Below are 19,073 nucleotides of genomic sequence, written 5' to 3' on the forward strand. Positions count from 1 at the left end.
TATCTGGTGAAATAAAATTTTTGAGGGTACCTGATGAATAAAGTTTCTAACGGCCACTTAACGGCAGCGTTAAGTCATGCGAGAAAATGAAACCTGAGGGGTACATGGTGAATTATTGAAACAACGAGGGTACCTAAACCTCGGGGGTATCTCATAAAAAATCCGATTTTAAAAGGGAATTTAGGGTTTTAACCATTAAAAAAAAAAATGAGATATGCGTTGAAGTAATATAAACACATGATAATTGAGAAAAGAATCAAAAGAAGGTGGGTTAGGCAATTCCCCGGAATAGTACAAAATACAATAAAGACACGCATACCTGTCAATGAGTCATTAGCCACAATTGTATAAATTCAATTGGATATCTTCCAAACAAGATGTAATTATACCCAAACGGAGAAAATACCGAGGATTTTTCTATTTATATTCCCAAAAAATCCTTGTAATTTTTTTATGTTTCTTATAAATACACAAAATCCTCATCAAGAACACACAGAAAAGGTAGTGCAATTTTTTTTTAATCTCTTCGAGGGTAGGAAGAAAATCCAATTTCTGAATTTTGGGAAGAAATAATTTCTTTGTTTTTTTTCCAATTTCCCAACCTTTTAGCATCACTTTTTCTTCTTCCTTAAAAGTCTGGAAAAGTATAAAGTTACTTTGATGGGGACGATTGAGGAGTCTGCTGATTGTCTCTTAGGAGAAAGCATCTCGAATGGGGTAGTTTATGATTCTTCTTCTTATTCTGCCAAGTGCGAGAAGCTCATTATTGATACTGATCCTGGAATTGGTGATTTTCTCTCTCCTAATTTTGTTTGATTATTCTATTTTCTGGGGCTTTTAACTTTGAAATTCAAGCAAATAAGAATGAATAATTGAATTACAATGATGGGTATTTTTTATTTTTTATTTTTGAAGGTAATGATGGGTATTTTTTCTTGTTGAGAATCATTCATGAGTATTTTTTATAAAGATAAATACACGATATTTAGTCAATCTTTTACAATGATGTAATTAATGGGGTAGGTTGCATAATTAATTTGATCAAGTTGTTAACTAGCTTCCAATTTAATCTTAAATTATGCTCAACCTGAATTACAATGTTAGTTGAATTTTTGAAGGTTACTCAATTGTTCTGGTTACTTTCATTAGAGAAAGATGTGATATGTAATGAATTAATGGTGATTGACAACCTGGAATTTCATATACAATTGGTTTAGTCATCCTAAATCACATAAAAGTCACTTTTTTTCGAAGTTGACTTTTTATTTGGTATGGGTGACTAAAGTTTGTTGCATACAATACACCAGTCGTATCCAAGATTTTGACAAATATTGGATAGTGTTACTTAAGAAGTAAGTAGTAAATTGCGGTTATTAAGATTTCGAATGTGGCCATCATTAAGCAAAGCTGAAAACTTGCCAATCAGTGACTCCTTTCATCTACATTAGTTTATCAGCTGATGTCTGCAGATTATTATTTTCATATTATGCTGGTGTAATGGCGATTTATGTGATCAACTGCTAACTTGTGGGAATTATTTACATGAAACCATTTGGAAGAAGTGATGTACTGTAATAATAATGATTCAAGCAGGTTTTAATTAATTGATTAACAATTGCGAAGTACTATAATACTGTGGTTCTGACCTTGCTAATTTTTTTTAAGGATGAACGTTTTCGCTGTTATTTATGTTTTATTACTTAACACATGCTTAACTTGCAAGTTTATTATTCATCACCTGAATTCTTTAGTCCTTAATATAGCTTTCTGAATTTGTCCTCATCTCTCTGTCAGTTTATCTCGCTCTTTTTGGTACAATATTCATTTCTTATATGCCTTTGAGTATTTGCGTAGTGTGTGATGCTATTTGTTTTTAATATTGTAACATGACCAATTCATTTAAACTAAAACTTAATTTGTGTATTTTGATTTGGAATTTTGGACCTTTGTGATCTTTTCTTTTTGGAAACTTCTGTTTCTATGGTGCTCTAGCTTTGGATTTGTTACCTTTCAAAGGATATCATTTGTGCATTCTTCTGAGTTTGCATTCTACAACTTTTGTTTCCTCTTCCCAACTGTAATGTGGATGTGCTCTTATATGCTTGTATACATCTTTTCTTATGTAATATAAGTACATATTGTATTTACATGATCTTTTTTATAGATGATTGCATGGCCATCCTTATGGCCTTTCAAACTCAAGAGGTGGATATCATTGGGTTGACTACAATATTTGGTAATGTGCAGACAGAGAATGCCACTCGGAATGCATTGCTCCTGGTATGTGGTTGCTTTCTCTAAGTCATATTCTATGCATCTCTGTAATTCTTACATAAATTTTGCCTTGCAAAGATTCCAGATTCATGAGTACTTACTGTTTTTAATGTGCAAAAGGATAGTGTGAGATCGCAGAACGTCCTGATGTTCCCGTTGCAGAAGGCAGTCCTGGACCTCTGAAGGTATTTCTTCTAATTAGTTTTTCCGAATACTGATGCTTAAATCTATAGTTGTTTGTATATGGCCCAGCCTACCCTAGACATCAGGGGTGAGGGGAGTGGAAAATAATTGAGCTAGAAAATTTATTCTAAATTTTTTCTGATGAAGCACAATGAGCAGGTTAGTGCGAGTGTAGTTATATTTTGGTAAATGCGTTTTCACAAATAAAATTATCTCAGCACACCATATTCCGAACCTGCTAGGATGAATTTTCTTTAACCTGATTGTATTTTAAGATGGTCTTTATCCATGCCTATATCCTATTCCTCGTAGCTTATGTTAACTGATAACCTCCCCTAAAAAAAAAAAATTGAAGTTTAAACTGCTAAGTGCTAACCAGTTCTTACAACTTTTTTACCTTTAAGCGGAATGCACGCATATACTGCCAATCTGCCATCTCTCAATTCCACACTTTTAGTTTATCAATCAAAACTTGTCTGCGTGTGTGTGTGTGTGAGGGGGCTCTGAAACAACTGAGTCTGAGAATGTTATTCAGATTGGCCATGAGGCCCTCCGGCCCATAACTACCCGATGTTTTCCTTGTTTTGAGACTACTCAGACATGACTTCCAGCGTTAAGAAATTTTCATGTCCAACTGCTTAAATTCCCAACAACATTCACTACAGTACTACACTTGCTTCCTTGCCCCCCTATCTTCTCAATCGAAGTATTTGTGAAGTCCTAAAATGACTTTTGTGATGAGTTTTCTCTTCTTAGGTTAAGCACATCATCAAAACAGGAATTTATAGAGTTTTCTTTCCATAAAAGTTAATGGTTTTTAGTTATGCTACATCCAATATAGGAATTTATTTTGAGGCTCTACCTACTTTTTGCCAATACTGAGATTATATCTCTTGATCGAGGATGTGGCGCTCCTGTATGTGAATTTTGTTTGTACATATAACAAATGCTCATGTCTTTTGAACAGGGTGGCATGCCGCGTGTTGCTGATTTTGTTCATGGTACTGATGGATTGGGCAACATAAATCTATTACCTCCTAAGGCAAGAAAAATTGAAAAAAGTGCTGCTCAATTTCTTGTAGATAAGGTTTCTGAACACCCGGGGGAAGTATCTATACTTGCTTTAGGTCCATTAACAAACTTAGCTCTGGTGCGTCTTCTTTCTTTACTCGGTTGTTTAAGGTTCACAAAGTATAGCCGTTTTCATGACACTTTTATTGATTGCAGGCAATCAAGAAGGATTCATCCTTTGCTAGCAAAGCGAAAAGAATTGTGGTTCTTGGGGGCGCTTTTTTTGCTCTTGGAAATGTGAACCCTGCTGCTGAAGCAAATGTAATTCTTAACTCCTCTTGCCCTTGTCAATGCTTGTTGAAATTTCTGATGATACTTCACATTCTATCTAGTTAGTCCAAAAGTTGCCCTTGTTTTAATGACCAATCTTATGATTCAATGTAAATCTATAATAATTTGTTGCCTGTCTTGTATTCAGATCTTTGGTGACCCAGAGGCAGCTGATGTAGTTTTTACTTCAGGGGCAAATATTACCGTTGTTGGCATTAACATCACAACCCAAGTCAAATTAACAGGTGCAGTTCCCACCTCAATCCTTGTTAGTTCTTCATCATAATTCCCTTCTGTGATTATTGACGTGAACTACTATTATTGAACACACAATGGTAGCAGACAGTGATCTTCATGGACTAAGGGAATCGAAAGGAAGACATACTCGACTCCTCACTGATATGTGCAAATTTTACAGAGATTGGCATGTGAAATCAGATGGTGTATATGGTATTTCTTTGCTTTTTTCTTCTTATACATTCGCTAGAAGTGTTCCAAAACATAGACAAGTTTACCCTCTATCCAGAATAAGTTGTCACATTACCTCTACAAGATACGGGCATGATTTTACAGCTACACCGTTTACATTTATAATCTTTCTACATGGATTCAATTCTCTAAAATTTGCCTGCAGGTATTTTCCTTCACGATCCTGTTAGTTTTGTAGCGGTTGTGAGACCTGATCTTTTTACATACAAGAAAGGGGTCGTAAGAGTCGAGACACAGGGCATCTGTGCTGGATATACATTAATGGATCAAGGGCTTAAGAAGTTAGTCTAAATGCTGCCTTATATATATCCTCAAACCTCTCTTCCTGAATCATGTTCCCCTTTTGCTGATAACAATGAGTGACTTCTGTTTTTGTGGTATAGGTGGAATTCAGAAAATCCATGGACAGGATACTCCCCTATTTCAGTGGCGTGGACAGTTAACGTCGAAGAAGTTCTAATGTATGTAAAGAGCCAATTAACGCAATCTTGATGAACATGGGATGTGTAGAACTGTTATTTTTACCAGTCTAGACGTATATTAACAGAGAGTTTGGGTTGTCTGTCTTGTTAATATTGTAACTCTCCTTGTTCATCCATATTTGAAGTCTCGAGGGCTGATTGATTTATGCCCACAATTGTTTATTAAAAAATATTATCTTCTTTGGTAATCAGTTCCTTGCATCTTGAATTTTTTCTCTCTTTCCTCCCTATTCTTTACTAGTAATTTAACAATTCTTATGAGACATTCAATTGATCCATGTTTTGGAGTTTTCATCATTGAAAGTAATCAAGAAAAAAGAAGCCCCAATACATACAAATGAACTAGTACTAGATTACAAGGACTCCCGTGGATACCTCATTCCGGCGGAAGGTCAGAACTACAAGACAATATGAATAGAATTTCGACTACTACTAACTACCATACACTGAAGCAATTAGAACTTTGATTTCAATTTTTTGCCAGTAATTAAGCTAAATGTTAGATCAGTGAAACTCCGTGATTTGAGTTTTAACCATTGATGAATATTTGTATGGGTGGCAGTATTGATAGTCCTAACTGTATTAGGAAACCTGTCATAATAAAGATTCTAATTACATTAAAATATATCCTACATTAATATTCTATCACACCCCGTGGTCATAGTGGGAGGATGTCGTACGCTAAGAATAGATCTGAAATCCAAGAATAACTGTCGTGGAAGGCACGTAGTAAAAATGTCCGCAAACTGATACCTCGAAGGAACATGCAAAACGCGTACTTGACCCAACACAACCTTTTCCTGAACTAATTGTATGTCCATCTGGACATGCTTAGTGCATTGATGTTGTACTAGATTGCTGGATAGATAGATAGCATTGGCATTATTACAATAAACAATAATGACCTAACAAATTGGGCAATGTAGCTCCAAAAGACGAAACCAACATGCTTCTTCAACGACATTTACAATGCCTCGATATCCCGCCCCCGCACTCGATGTCGAAAGTGTAGGCTAACGCTTTGAAGACCAAGAAATAAGGTTATCCCCTAAAAAAACAATATCCCGAAGTTCAACGACGAGTGTCAAGACACCCGCCCCAATCTCCATCAGTACAAGTAATCAAGCGTGTCGGGGTAGTAGGATATAAATGTAACAAGTGATCAATCGTACCCTGAATATAACGCATGATGTGTTTTAATTAAAGTTAGGCTCCCGTTGATCATACATAAATGACACACCTTTCTGGACCGCTTTAACAATATTATGACGAGCGAAAGTCGGGTACTGAAGAGTGTTGTGGGAACTTTGTTGGTGATGATGTGTCACCCTTTCCACTGAGGTATCAGGTATGCGCTAACACGATCTTCATGCAACCTGCAAACAAGAATATTCCCGTAGGAATATTCCCTCCGAGGCCTAAGTAAGTATTGGCTAAAGAGAGAAATAATTTCTAGGAAGAAGGCCTTTACCTTGGGATCTGAACTATTTATAGGACTAGGGTTTTAGGAATTGTTCCCAAACCCTAGCTATATGAAGGGCTAACTTCAGAGATGGGGATATGTGTCCTCATCAGGTATAAAGGGCTTAATGTGCCTTTCATATTGCGCCTTTTATAAGGAATTGGGCCTCTTTTGTTTCTCTTCAGGGAGAGTCCGTTTGTACATCTGCCTAGTAAGCATGAGAGTGCCACGTGTCATTCTGTGTTAGGTCCAAGGTGGACTTCTGGTTATGGCCACATCAATTTCCACTCAAGAAGGGTGAAAAAACTCCTTACTCCATTTTTACCTTTCTTGACTCTTCCTGTGTTGCAGTGACACGTGGCCGGGGCCCTTCACTTCTTACCCTAGCTTCTATAAATACCTTGCCACTTAGGTTCACTCCCCTCATTTTTCAAAGCGTTTGAGAGCCATTTAGAGAAGGCGATTTACGGCATCACTCAGCCACCAACAGACGATTCATTGCCACCGCAATGTTCATACCTTGTTCTTGGAAGTTCTCATCTTTGTTTTTTGCAATTTTCAAGGGACTTGTTCTTTTGATCCAAAAGGTAATTCCCTTATTTTCAGAAATTGCTTGTTATCTGTATTTCTTTTATTTTCAGTGGCGAGCCATTCTGGTTGTTCGAGGAAGAAGGCCTTGTGTCCTCTGCGTCCTCTTAGCGAGGCTAATGCCCCTCGTCCTAAGCCAACCCTTCTCCTCGTGCAGGACATTATGGTAAGGATAAGCACGGATCCCGACTTTGAAGGCGAGTCTTCGTCTCAGGTGGAAGAGGAGGAGATCATGGAGTCCAAACGTTCTGGAAGAGCGGCGATCTCCTCTTCAAAGAGCGAGGAGGGACATCTTCACCCATCAGAGGTTTTTCCTCTTGAAACGTGGCTAGACTATCTAAATGTGGAGGGGCGCGTGTATAGCGACTCACTGAACTTGGGTGAAGGTTATAGCTTAAGAATGTCGGGGGGCATGGACTGCTCCATCATAGGATTGATACCTGGGGAGTTCGCTGTCTACGCGTCTACCTTAAATCTTGGATTGAGATCCCACCCACCCGTTTGTGGTAGAGATGCTGGACGGCTACAATATAGGTGTCAGTCAAGTGACGCCTAATTCTCGGGCCACTGTCTTTGGGTATATTGCCAAGTACGAACTCGGGGGAATTACTCCTTCTTTCCCAGCCTTCCTCAAGTTAGTGACTTTGTCCAAGGTCCCTCAAGCTGCGAACGGCTAGCTTGCTTTGAGCTACAAGGGTGCCTATAGGACGGTGGTAGGGAAGACGTCTAAGTGGCACCACTAGCGGAAGAAGTGGGTCGTCATTTATACGACTGACCAGAAGATGTGTCAGTGCATGGTTCGCTGACTACCCAACCCACTTTTTGCGGGGAAGAGTGATCCCCTTCCTCTCGTTTCGTTAGACGTCTGGTGGAGAATTACCCCTCTTTTCAAAGCCAAGACGTATACTGTGGGATCCAAGACGGCCTGGGGGCCTGAAGGATGGCTGCCTCACCCAGATCAGTTCGAGGACATTGTCTTCCTCTCAGCTGTGGGCATGTGTCCGTATATGCCGAGAGGTGATGGTTTCACATTAGCTTACCTGCAACGCCTTTATGATATGAAGTTTTTGACTGGTGTTTTCTATTTGCAGACGAAGATGTGGAGAGCTTGGATGACGCTTCTAAGGGTAAGGTGGATATTCCGACTTGGTTGGCCGAGGTGCTTATTGCTGGTATCCTCAAAGCCATGAAGCAGCAGGCGGGAAAAGATGAAGAGGAGGAGGCCACCCCTCAGACGGACACTAAGGAGGTAAATAACTTTTTCGACGGGTTTTGGTTTTCTGCAACATTGCTTAATCGTGGCTGACTTTTCCTTGCCAGGAAAAGACTTCGACCATGGTGGCGCCGTCCATAAAGCGTAAAGCTGGAAGGACGGGTAAACCCGATTCAAGGCTCCTCAAGATCCGGAGGTGGTGCCAACTGCGGGGACGGGGACGTCCTCAAAACGTCTAAAGACGAGCCTGAAGGGTGTTTCTCCATCTGAGGGCGCACGAGGTCCCAGCTCCCAAGATCCTTTGAGAGGTATACCAGACGCCGTCCGTCGTAACATCCCTTCCAAGACGGCTGAGAGGGCTAGGAGTTCAGGGGGTAAGTACTATTCCAACTGAAGGAAATAATGCCCTTGGTCCAAGTATGCATTTAATGACAAGTCTAATAAATGCGGTTCAGTATTAATTAACAAGTTCATAATTTAGTGAGATTAAGAAAACTGTATGCCTAGCTAGAGGTCGCTTCAGTTCAAGTGGAATTAATAATATTAATCCACAACTTACTCTTGACTGAACCCGTAGGGTCACACAAATAGTACGTGAACGGATCAAGTATTTAAGTGAATATATTATTCATTAAGTACTCCATTTATGTGTTAGGTTATGACAAATTTAAAACATATATTTCATGCGGAAAAATCATAAAGCCAGGAAGCAAATTAACACATAGTCAATTAGCATAATTTAGGATACATACATGTGACACGTGCCTTCCCTAGCTGCTCCTGAACCGAACAAGAACAAGTTTAAGACTCCAAGTGTCGTCCCTCCTAAGATAGTCCACAACACGTTCGGATCCGCCTTAGATTCAATTAACTAGAATATAGTCTAAGGTTTTATGTTATTCGAAACTTAATTATATTGGCAAATTATTAAGTTAGTTTAATCTTAAACTATATGAATACTTGTGATTGATATATCATAAATTGTGATTATGTATCACCTATTTATAGGGAGGAAATATCGGACTTAGATTTCCACTAGGATTCAATTTACTAATTCGATTAGAATTCTATTAAAATTAATCCTTTGAATTAAGTGTTTAATCAAACAACTAACTCTCGTGGATTTTGGAAAACAGTTAATCGGACAATCCTAAGCGTTTAAGGATTCATAGCGTTGCACGAACACACACACACGCACATCCCACGAAGGGGCGTGCTGTGCGCGCGGCTCGACCCAGCTGGCAGTCACGCGGCCCATTGCAAGGGCGCTGCTGCTGCTGGCCTTGCCTTGCTCGGCTGGGCCTGGCCTTGCTCCGTGCTTGGCTGGGCCTACCTTGCTTGGCGGGCTGCTGCTGCTCGCTTGCTGCGCTTGCACGGGCTTCACTAGGCGCGGGCATAGCTTCGTGCTGGGCCTTACGTCTAGCAAGCTCGTCCGATGATTATTTCGTACGTCGCGCTTCCGATTCGTTTTCCGATTCCGGAATTCATTTCCGATTCGGACAATATTTAATATTTCCGATTTCGGAATTTATTTCCGTTTAGAACAAATATTTAATATTTTCGTTTCTGGAATTTATTTCCGATTCCGATAATATTTTCGATTCCGGCAATATTTCTGTTTCCGGTAATATTTCCATTTCCAATAATATTTTCCGATACGTACCATGTTTCCGTTTCCGGCAACATCTACGACTTGGATAATATTTATGTTTCCGATAAGATATCCATATTTCCGTTTCCGGCAATATCATCGTTTCCGGAGTATTCATAATTTGCCTTTTGACGATTTCAGCTCCTACTGGAACCGAGATCCGTCGATTCCGAATATCCATAAATGGAGTATTTAATTCACTTAAATACTTGATCCGTTCACGTACTATTTGTGTGACCCTACGGGTTCAGTCAAGAGTAAGATGTGGATTAATATTATTAATTCCACTTGAACTGAAGCAGCCTCTAGCTAGGCATTCAGCTCACTTGATCTCACTGAATTATTAACTTGCATAATTAATTAATACTGAACCCCATTTATTAGACTTAGCATTGAATGCATACTTGGACCAAGGGCATTATTTCCTTCAGTCTCCCACTTGTCCTTAGGGTGAAGGACAAGTGTGCATTGCCTAATTCCTTTGTCGCTTGATGCTTCCTCATGAACATAGGGTAAGAGTTGTCATGCTTATTATGTCCAGATGTATTTCTCGGTTTCAGAGTTCAACTGATCAAATAAATAGATAATCATAGCCTATGATTCATCTTAGCACGACCATGCATTTTACAGTTTCTAGCTCTCCGAGTGGCCTTGTACAACTTTTAGCATCTCATCCCAATTTATGGTAGGACAATCCGAATCTTGTGATCTTGAGATTAGACTTCGTCTGATAGGTGATTACCTGAGCGTTGCCTTTATAGCCTCCTTTTACGTTGCGACGGTTGACAACGTCAAAGTAACCAGTTCTCAAACAAGTAATCTCAAATCACTCAGGTATTGAGGATTAGTGTCTAATAATTTTAATGAAATTTACTTATGACAGATTTTCATCTCTTACAGTAAAGTTTCATACGTATGTCCGATACTAGTCTTTTCAAAGTAAGTATCTATGCAAATGATTGCGACATTGCCATGTCCACATAGTTAGAAAAACAGAACTACTAGTCATCTTGCATTCTAGTCGTCTAGCGTTTTTCTATTCGTCCACCTTTATAGAAAACTCCGACTAGGGACCATTTTCAACTTTTGACATTCAAGTTCACTTGATAGACATTTCTTAGACACAGGTCTGGTCTTGACAGTCTATCTTGAATATATCGTCAAATTGAAGGTACTCATCATTTAATAAACCACAAATTAAATGGAAAATGAATTCTATTCATTTATATGAATGGTTAACCAATAACGTTTTACAAAGTATTAAACTCTAAAACTTTAAAACATTAATTAAGGACATCAAAGCCATTCTCCAACATGCTTGATTCCCATAGCTGTAGTGTGCGAGTTGTGCTTCGCTTGCAGCAGAGGTTTAGTTAATGGATCTGAGATGTTGTCGTCACTTCCAATCTTACTTATCTCGACTTCTTTTCTTTCAACGAACTCTCGTAGAAGGTGAAATCTACGAAGTACATGCTTGACTCTCTGGTCGTGTCCAGGCTCCTTTGCCTGTGCAATAGCTCTGTTATTGTCACAATATAGAGCTATTGGTCCTTTAATGGAGGGGACTACACCAAGTTCTCCTATGAACTTCCTTTGCTGCTTCATGTGCAGCAATATACTCCGCTTCAGTTGTAGAATCCGCAATGGTGCTCTGTTTAGCACTTTTCCAACTTACCGCACCTCCGTTGAGGCAGAAGACAAACCCATACTGTGATCTGAAATCATCCTTGTCGGTTTGGAAACTTGCGTCTGTATAGCCTTTAACAATTAATTCATCATCTCCACCATAGACTAGGAAATCATCTTTGTCCCTTTTCAGGTACTTCAGAATATTCTTGGCAGCAGTCCAATGTGCCTCTCCTGGGTCTGATTGGTATCTGCTCGTAGCACTGAGTGCGTATGCAACATTCGGGCGTGTACATATCATAGCATACATTATTGACCCAATCAATGATGCATATGGAATCCCACTCATTCGTCTATGCTCATCCAGTGTTTTTGGGCACTGAGTCTTGCTTAGAGTCATTCCATGACACATGGGTAGGTAGCCTCGCTTGGAGTCTGCCATATTGAACCTTTCAAGCACCTTATTGATATAAGTGCTTTGACTAAGTCCAATCATGCTTTTAGATCTATCTCTGTAAATCTTGATGCCTCACTAGTGGAAAAAACCCCTGTTGTAGCCCCCTTGTTGAGGGGGCATACATAAGCGCGCCTCAATAGCCACTTAGTCAACGCGGGTCAAATATTTTACTAACAGGTTGGGGCGGGCTTTTGTGGTGTTCGCTTCTACAGAAGCTATTGAAGGGGGCTTTTATAGCCCGCCTCAATAGGCAGAAGCTGTTGAAGGGGGCTTTTATTTGCCCGCCTCAATAGGCCCTATCTGTTGAAGGGGGCCTTCAATTGCCCGCCTCAATAGGCACAACATTAAATTTAAAACAATTAAAACCACCGCCAAACAGATAAGCTAGATCTCGTACAACGACAATCTCTTCACATCTCTTCCAACGCATACCTATCCTCACCGCGCGGCTCCACCACCACCATAACCACCACCACCTTCCTCACCGCGCGGCTCCACCACCACCATCTGAAGGCGAGTTGCCCCCGACCGTCGTCTTTCCTACCTCCGCGCGACTCGATCTTTTTCACACAATCGATCTGTCAAGCTAGGTTAGTTTCTATTCGCAATTACTTGGGTAATAATCCTCTTTTTTCTCGTGCATTTTCCACTTCATTTCATTTTTGTTTGATTTCCCTTGTTCATCGACCTGATTTCCCTTGTTCATCGACCCTTGTTCATTTCGTTTTTTTTTATTTCCCTTGTTCCTAGTTTAATCTTGACTTTTATTAACAGCTGATTAACAAGCATTTTCTGCGATTTTAAGCTTGGAAAATCTCCTATTGAAATTTATATATTGAGACTGTTGCTTCGCATCCCCATGGATCATCTGGAGCTGAGGGCTCTATCATATTAACTGAAGACAGGACATTCGAAAGGGGCTCCATTAGTGTTTCTGATGTTTATTCTCAAGGGTAAATATCTATGTAACTCTTTCATTTTTTGCTTAGTAAAGTGAATTCCTGCTTGTGTCTGTTTTGGATTACATGGCTTTTGGTGAAATGCCATTTGATTTAATGTCTGGCTTTTGGCATTGGACAGACTACTAAAGAAACTTACCCAAGAGCGACTGAATTTGGGGTGGATTTGTCTCAGGCCAACATCTCAATTCAACTTGATGTTAGGAAGGGAGGAAATAGTGGCTCAAATGCTATAGCACCCGCTGTAGAGGTAGGTTATGAGGTTCCTTTCTTTTGTTTATCACTATTCTCTGAAACTTAGAGCTGACTGACTGTCTGCCAGATTGCCTTGATATTATGCTAAAATGACATCTACGAGGTTACTTGTATATGACTTGGTGGTAATAAACCTGGCCTTCACTGGATTATCTACTCCAAGATTTCTTATTGGACCTGTATTGTACTTGAAAAAAGGTAGCCAGAGTTTGAGGATATCGCTAGATTGATCTGATTTTAGCTGAATGAATATGAGTAAACCGAATTAACCCGAACAGAACCCAGTCCAAGTGAATACGTTTCCTTTTTTCTGCTACCCCGTTAGTGTTTCAAAGTGTAGTCTCCCAATTCAATTCCGCTAACCTAATGTGCAAATGGGTTTATTTACACTAAATGCGGGTTTCGTAACTAATTTAAAACCTAAACATGAGCATCGCTGGGATCTATTGATTGAGTTCTGGAGGATGGTTTTTACAGATATTTTATCTTTGGATAAGATTGCATCATTAGAGAACAAAGATCTTATGCCAAGCTAGTTTATACTTAAATCGATTTTAGTTTATTCCTGTGAAATCTTATGTGAAGCTAATAAATGTTAATGTCGACACATATTCCTGTTTTGTTTGGTTTTAAAATTGAGATGAGGTCTTACCATTTTTCTGATGTATAGTTCTTGTGTCAAAATTAAGAATTTATGGCTTGATTTATCTAATTCTGTGTAAAACCTTGTGTTATTAGAAATGAGTCGTCGTTGGATGTACGGTGACCATACTACGGTGGAATACTTGAGTGGGGTTGAGGAGTTCCTTAGATGTGCTTTAGCACACCAACGGAGTACGAAAGCCGCAAAGATCTATTGTCCTTGCCGTGATTGTAACAATGTAAGGCGGTTAGCTGATATTGATGAAATTGAGGATCATTTCTTTCGTCGTGGGTTTAAGCAAGATTACCATGTCTGGTTTTGGCATGGTGAGAAAATACTTGATCGTCCAAGTTCTAGTGTGAATGAATTTGATGTTCTGGCAGAGAGTGATGAGAGTGATGAGAGTGATTCTGATATTTCTGAGAATAATGAGATGGATGATGATGAGCAAGAAGATAATGAAATAAATGAAATGATGGATGCGGTGAAAGATCACTTGAATGAACGACCTCACATACTCGAGCAGGTATTAAAGGCTGCTGAGACGCCTTTGTACCCCGGGTGTACAAAATTCAAATTGTTAGAATGTGTGGCATCACTTTCCAACTTGAAAGCGGAGAGTGGTTGGACCGAAGAAAGTTTCACGAAATTATTGAAACGACTAGGTCTTTGGTTTCCCGATGGCAATGACATTTCCACCTCTGCCTATTATGCCAACAAATTGACGAATCCCTTAGGCTTAGAGGCCGTCAAGATAGATGCTTTCCCAAATGATTGTATTCTTTACAGCAAAGAGTATGAAAATTTGGATAAGTGTCCAACGTGTTCTATGTCGCGTTACAAGCGTAAAGGGGCCAATTCAGCTAAGAGGGGACCGCCCGCCAAGGTATTGTGGTATCTTCCGATCATACCTAGGTTTGAGCGCTTGTTCTCCGTAAAGAAGAATGCTAAGTATCTGAGGTGGCATGCGGAAGAGAGGAAGAAAGATGAATTCCTTAAACTTCCGGCTGATTCTCCTCAATGGAGAACTATTGATAAGAAATATCCTGAATTTGGCAAGGAGGTTAGAAATCTGAGACTTGCTCTATGTACAGATGGGATGAATCCATACGGCTCTCTGAGTAGTCAGCATAGCACTTGGCCGGTTCTTCTTGCAATTTACAATCTTCCTCCATGGTTGTGTATGAAACGCAAGTATATCATGTTGTCACTCCTCATCTCAGGGCCTAAGCAGCCAGGACATGACATAGATGTGTATCTCGCTCCACTCATAGATGATTTGAAATTGTTGTGGAATGAAGGTGTTCCAATGTTCGATGCTCACACCAACTCAAACTTTACATTGCGGGCAATGGTTTTCTGTACCATAAATGATTTTCCGGCCTATGGAAACTTATCTGGGTACAAAACCAAAGGACAACAAGCATGCCCTATATTTGAAGAGGACATGAAGCCCACACGGTTGAATCATTTCAAGAAAAATATCTACCCAGATTTCAGGAAGCACCTTAGTCGATATCATCCTTATCGTAAGAAGAAGGAATTCAATGGGTTCACTAAGGAAGGAGTAGCTCGTACACCTTTGGCAGGATCACAAGTTTATGAACATATCAAAAATGTTGAAACCAAATACGGTAAGTGCTTCAAGTCCAAGTCTAAAAAGGGTGTTTTATGGAAGAAAGTGTCTCCATTATGGGATCTTCCCTACTGGAAAGATTTGTCGGTTAGGCATTGTCTCGATGTAATGCACATTGAGAAAAATGTGTGCGATGCTATCATCGGGACTTTGCTAAACATACCAGGAAAGACCAAGGACAATGAGAATGTGCGGAAAGATATGAAAAAGAAGAATATTCGACCAGATTTGTGGCCTGTTCAAAAAAAAGGATGGTACAAAGACCTTTCTGCCTCCAGCGTGTTACACAATGTCGAGAAAGGAGAAGAAGAAGTTTTGTGAGTGCTTACATGGCATTATGGTTCCCTCGGGATATTCGTCGAATGTTAAGCGCCTATTGTCTCTCTCGGACCTTAGGTTGATTGGTATGAAGTCTCATGATTGTCATGCACTGATTAATGTATTTTTTGCCAATTGCACTTCGTGGGATATTGCCGAAACACGTGAGACATGTTATAACAAAACTTTGTTTGTTTTTCAGTTCCATATGTGCTAAGGTGATTGATCCGGAGAGTTTGGATGCTTTGCACAATGATGTTGTTGAAACTCTATGTCGATTTGAAATGTATTTTCCGCCTTCTTTCTTTGATATAATGGTGCATTTGATTGTCCATTTAGTTCGCGAAGTCAAGTTATGTGGTCCGGTGTTCTTAAGATGGATGTATCCTTTTGAGAGATTTTTTAAGACTTTAAAGGACAAAGCAAGGAATTCGGCTAATCCAGAGGGTAGTATCATTCGGGGAGTCTTTAAAGAAGAGATTTCTGGATATCTAGCTGAGTTTTTGTCAAGCCTTGAACCAATAGGACTTCCAAAATCTCGACATGTTGGTAGGCTCGCAGGGGAGGGAGTAATTGCTAAAAATGTGATTTCTCCTCCATCGGAGAGGAAGAAGAAGGCACATCTTTGTGTGTTGCAGCATCTTACAGAGGTTCATCCTTATTTAGAAAAGCATTTGCTTGAATTGCAACATTGTAATCCTAAGTTGAAGGAAAGAGCGTTTATGCGGGAACATAATCGCACATTTGTTGAATGGTTTAAAAAGGAAGTTGGCAAGAAACAAGACCATGATGTTTCTGATACGATCAAGTGGTTATCTCGAGGTCCTCGACTATGTGTTCGATCTTTTGAAGGATATGATATCAATGGGTTCACATTCTACACTAGAAGGCAAGATGAAAAGAGTGTAGTGCGAAATAGTGGAGTAAAGGTTGTTGCATCATCTAGGGTCTATGTAAGCGCTAAGGATAAAAGGCCGGTTGATTCAGCACAATCATATTATGGTGTTATCGAAGAAATATGGGAGCTTGATTATACCTATTTTGTGATCCCTGTTTTTCGGTGTCAGTGGGCTAACAACCACAATGGTGTGAAGCAAGATAAAATTTTCCCGGGTTTAACCTTGGTGAACTTTGATCGACTAAGTGACAGTGACGAGCCATTCATTCTAGCATCACTAGCTAAGCAAGTTTTTTATGTGGTTGACAATATTGATCCTAGATTGTAGACACCTACTTTTGTCCCCATTCCCGAAAGGGAAAAGTTCGATGATGAGAACGTAAATCTCCACTTGACAACGCATCTCCTATAAAATAACGAATCTCATTACCCCTTTTCATTTCACCCGAAACTTGCTATTTATAGAAACCTGCTATTTATGGAAACCTGCTAAAAATAGTAACTGCCGTAATAGGTAGTTGTTAAAAGTGGCAAGTCATAAAAGATAGAAACCTGTCAGAATTAGGTGTTGCACTCCAACGTAAATCCTAAATGAGATAGAAATTGCGAGAGAATCCTATTCTTAATATGATTCGAAAGTAAGAGTCACGTATTAATTAAGATCCTAACGAGCCTAGAGTTCGTAACGGGCCCAGACGCATCCCGTCACAAGGTTAATACGCACTGAAGGACTCAATTAAATCTCAAATACTCCGGATTCTAGGAATCTGAATCTGACTAAGAAAAACAGCCCAGACCCTTTTTCAACGCCTGGCTCTGGGCGCCGAAATCTTCGGCGCCCAGGCCTGGGCGCTGAAAATACCTGGTACGTGTTTTTTCCTAATTCCTCGTGGATTAGAATTCTGCAATTCTATCTTTCCACGAACTCTTTCCTATAAATAGACCCTTAAAGTTCGACGTGAAAAGAACACAACAACACATAATTATATTCTGAGTATTGACTCTAAACCCCTAAGCCTAAGCCTCACGCTGCAAAACTGATCACGCGTTCTGTCGCAATCGATCCATAAATCGAACAGAACGTATCCTGTCCCATAATTTAAGATTCGTTAAATAAAAGGAGAAATAGCAAAGTCAATGTGGTTAGTTTTCTGAGAACCGTGACGCACCTCTCAAGGGTGCGTCGTAATGTGTCCCTTTTACATGGTTTAATTGCTTTCCTCGCCCTTTATGAACTGTTAAACTAACTAAAATCTGATTGTTCGATCACGCTTAATAAATATGATATTTTTGGGAAATTGGATTATCATGCTAGGTCCCTTAAAACAATCTAAATCAGATAATCGCGTTCGATCTAGTACTATATGTTGCATATTGATAACATCAACTCAGATTAGTTTAATAGTTAACGCATGTCCCTTTAATTATTTATGCTGAGCTAGTAAGGATATCCTGCCTCTGGAGTTATCGAAGAGCGAGTACTCCTCTCGGTAGTTACAGTCCCCCGAACCCTCAATCTCTACCCTGCGGGTGTATGTTGAGCGATCCCCACCACTAGGGATCACAAGGGAACCTACGGCCGTCGTGGTCAAACATAATTGCACTTCCTTTATGTCACGATAACCGGGTTTTGTCAGTTTTTCTCATTGTCGTTAAAAACTGAATGACGACTCCTATATTACTAGTCAATTGGGTGTAAAGTCACAGGAAATCCAATTACACTTGATTTGACAAAAAGAAGCGTCACACCCACGAGGGACGAGGTCACGCATTAGCCTCGTGCTTTTTCGACCCCCTCACAGTGGCGACTCCACTGGGGATAGTGAAGGAAATACTCGTGCTTGTAGGTAATCAAGTTGGGACGACCTGAAAATCAGCATATTAATGTGAACGGGCAGAACCGCATAACGAATCTTGGCTCCTTTGGTGTTTCATCTTGGGAGTTGGGACTAAGGATACCCATCGCCAACCGGGGGGTGCATACGCTTCGAATGTTGTCCACTCGGCACTTTCGCTAGTAGTACACCCGTCCCAAACCCAATCGCTCGCCCATTAGGTCCCTCTCGCCTGCATGCCCCCTTGGCTTGCACTTGCGGGTTGGCCTCTTGAGCGAAATTCGTCTGTTGAAGACACTACCTCGACCGGGGCATGTGTTGGATCCACGATAGAAGCGGTACCAAGCCAGGCGCAAATAACTACCCATAGAAGCCTATCATAAACTACATGACATATTATTATTGCCTCATGATGGAATGTTAGTTATGTGTAGCGAAATATATGATTGTGTGTGACAAACTGTCCTAGAAAAACCAACGACCTTAAAAAATTGCCCAAACATTCATAAACCAATTTGCCAAAGAGTTATTCCGAAACACGTGTTCCGCAAATCCGAACGATCGCCACAAAAATAAGCGACGCTCGGGATGGCCTGTAACGAATCCCACAAAACGCTGCACAACGCGTAAAGGACGTTATTAGGCAAGCACGCAAAATCGAAGTGGCGTAAACAAAAGTAGACGCAAACAGAAAACGAGAACCAGCCAGGGACGCATTTTCAACGCCCCTGGCTGGGCGCCAGAATTTCTCACGCCCTATGCT

At 40.1% G+C, this 19,073-nt stretch overlaps 1 protein-coding gene across 2 annotated transcripts; it reads left to right on the plus strand.

Moving 5' to 3' along the window:
• Positions 1 to 271: 271 nt before the first annotated feature.
• Positions 272 to 4,960, plus strand: LOC110785951 (uridine nucleosidase 1). Of its 2 annotated transcripts, XM_021990461.2 has the most exons (10): positions 438 to 787; positions 2,165 to 2,280; positions 2,400 to 2,459; positions 3,425 to 3,458; positions 3,540 to 3,607; positions 3,685 to 3,789; positions 3,947 to 4,043; positions 4,141 to 4,248; positions 4,433 to 4,568; positions 4,671 to 4,960. In XM_021990461.2, the coding sequence occupies exons 1-10, from the start codon at positions 661 to 663 to the stop codon at positions 4,777 to 4,779; spliced, it is 960 nt and encodes a 319-aa protein (XP_021846153.1). In that variant the 5' UTR covers positions 438 to 660; the 3' UTR covers positions 4,780 to 4,960. The 2 variants fall into 2 exon arrangements, with proteins under 2 accessions (XP_021846152.1, XP_021846153.1); XM_021990460.2 differs by having other exon boundaries at positions 272 to 787; positions 3,425 to 3,607.
• Positions 4,961 to 19,073: the final 14,113 nt, after the last annotated feature.

This window comes from Spinacia oleracea, chromosome 4 (assembly GCF_020520425.1).
Source record: "Spinacia oleracea cultivar Varoflay chromosome 4, BTI_SOV_V1, whole genome shotgun sequence".
Taxonomy (NCBI): domain Eukaryota; kingdom Viridiplantae; phylum Streptophyta; class Magnoliopsida; order Caryophyllales; family Amaranthaceae; genus Spinacia; species Spinacia oleracea.

Excerpts from the sequence above, each read along its gene's own strand:
- LOC110785951 (XM_021990460.2), top strand. The coding sequence starts at position 661 with ATGGGGACGATTGAGGAGTCTGCTGATTGTCTCTTAGGAGAAAGCATC. Across the intron at positions 2,281-2,399 it reads CTCGGAATGCATTGCTCCTG|TGTGAGATCGCAGAACGTCC; the intron begins GTATGTGGTTGC and ends GCAAAAGGATAG. Across the intron at positions 4,044-4,140 it reads AACCCAAGTCAAATTAACAG|ACAGTGATCTTCATGGACTA; the intron begins GTGCAGTTCCCA and ends CAATGGTAGCAG.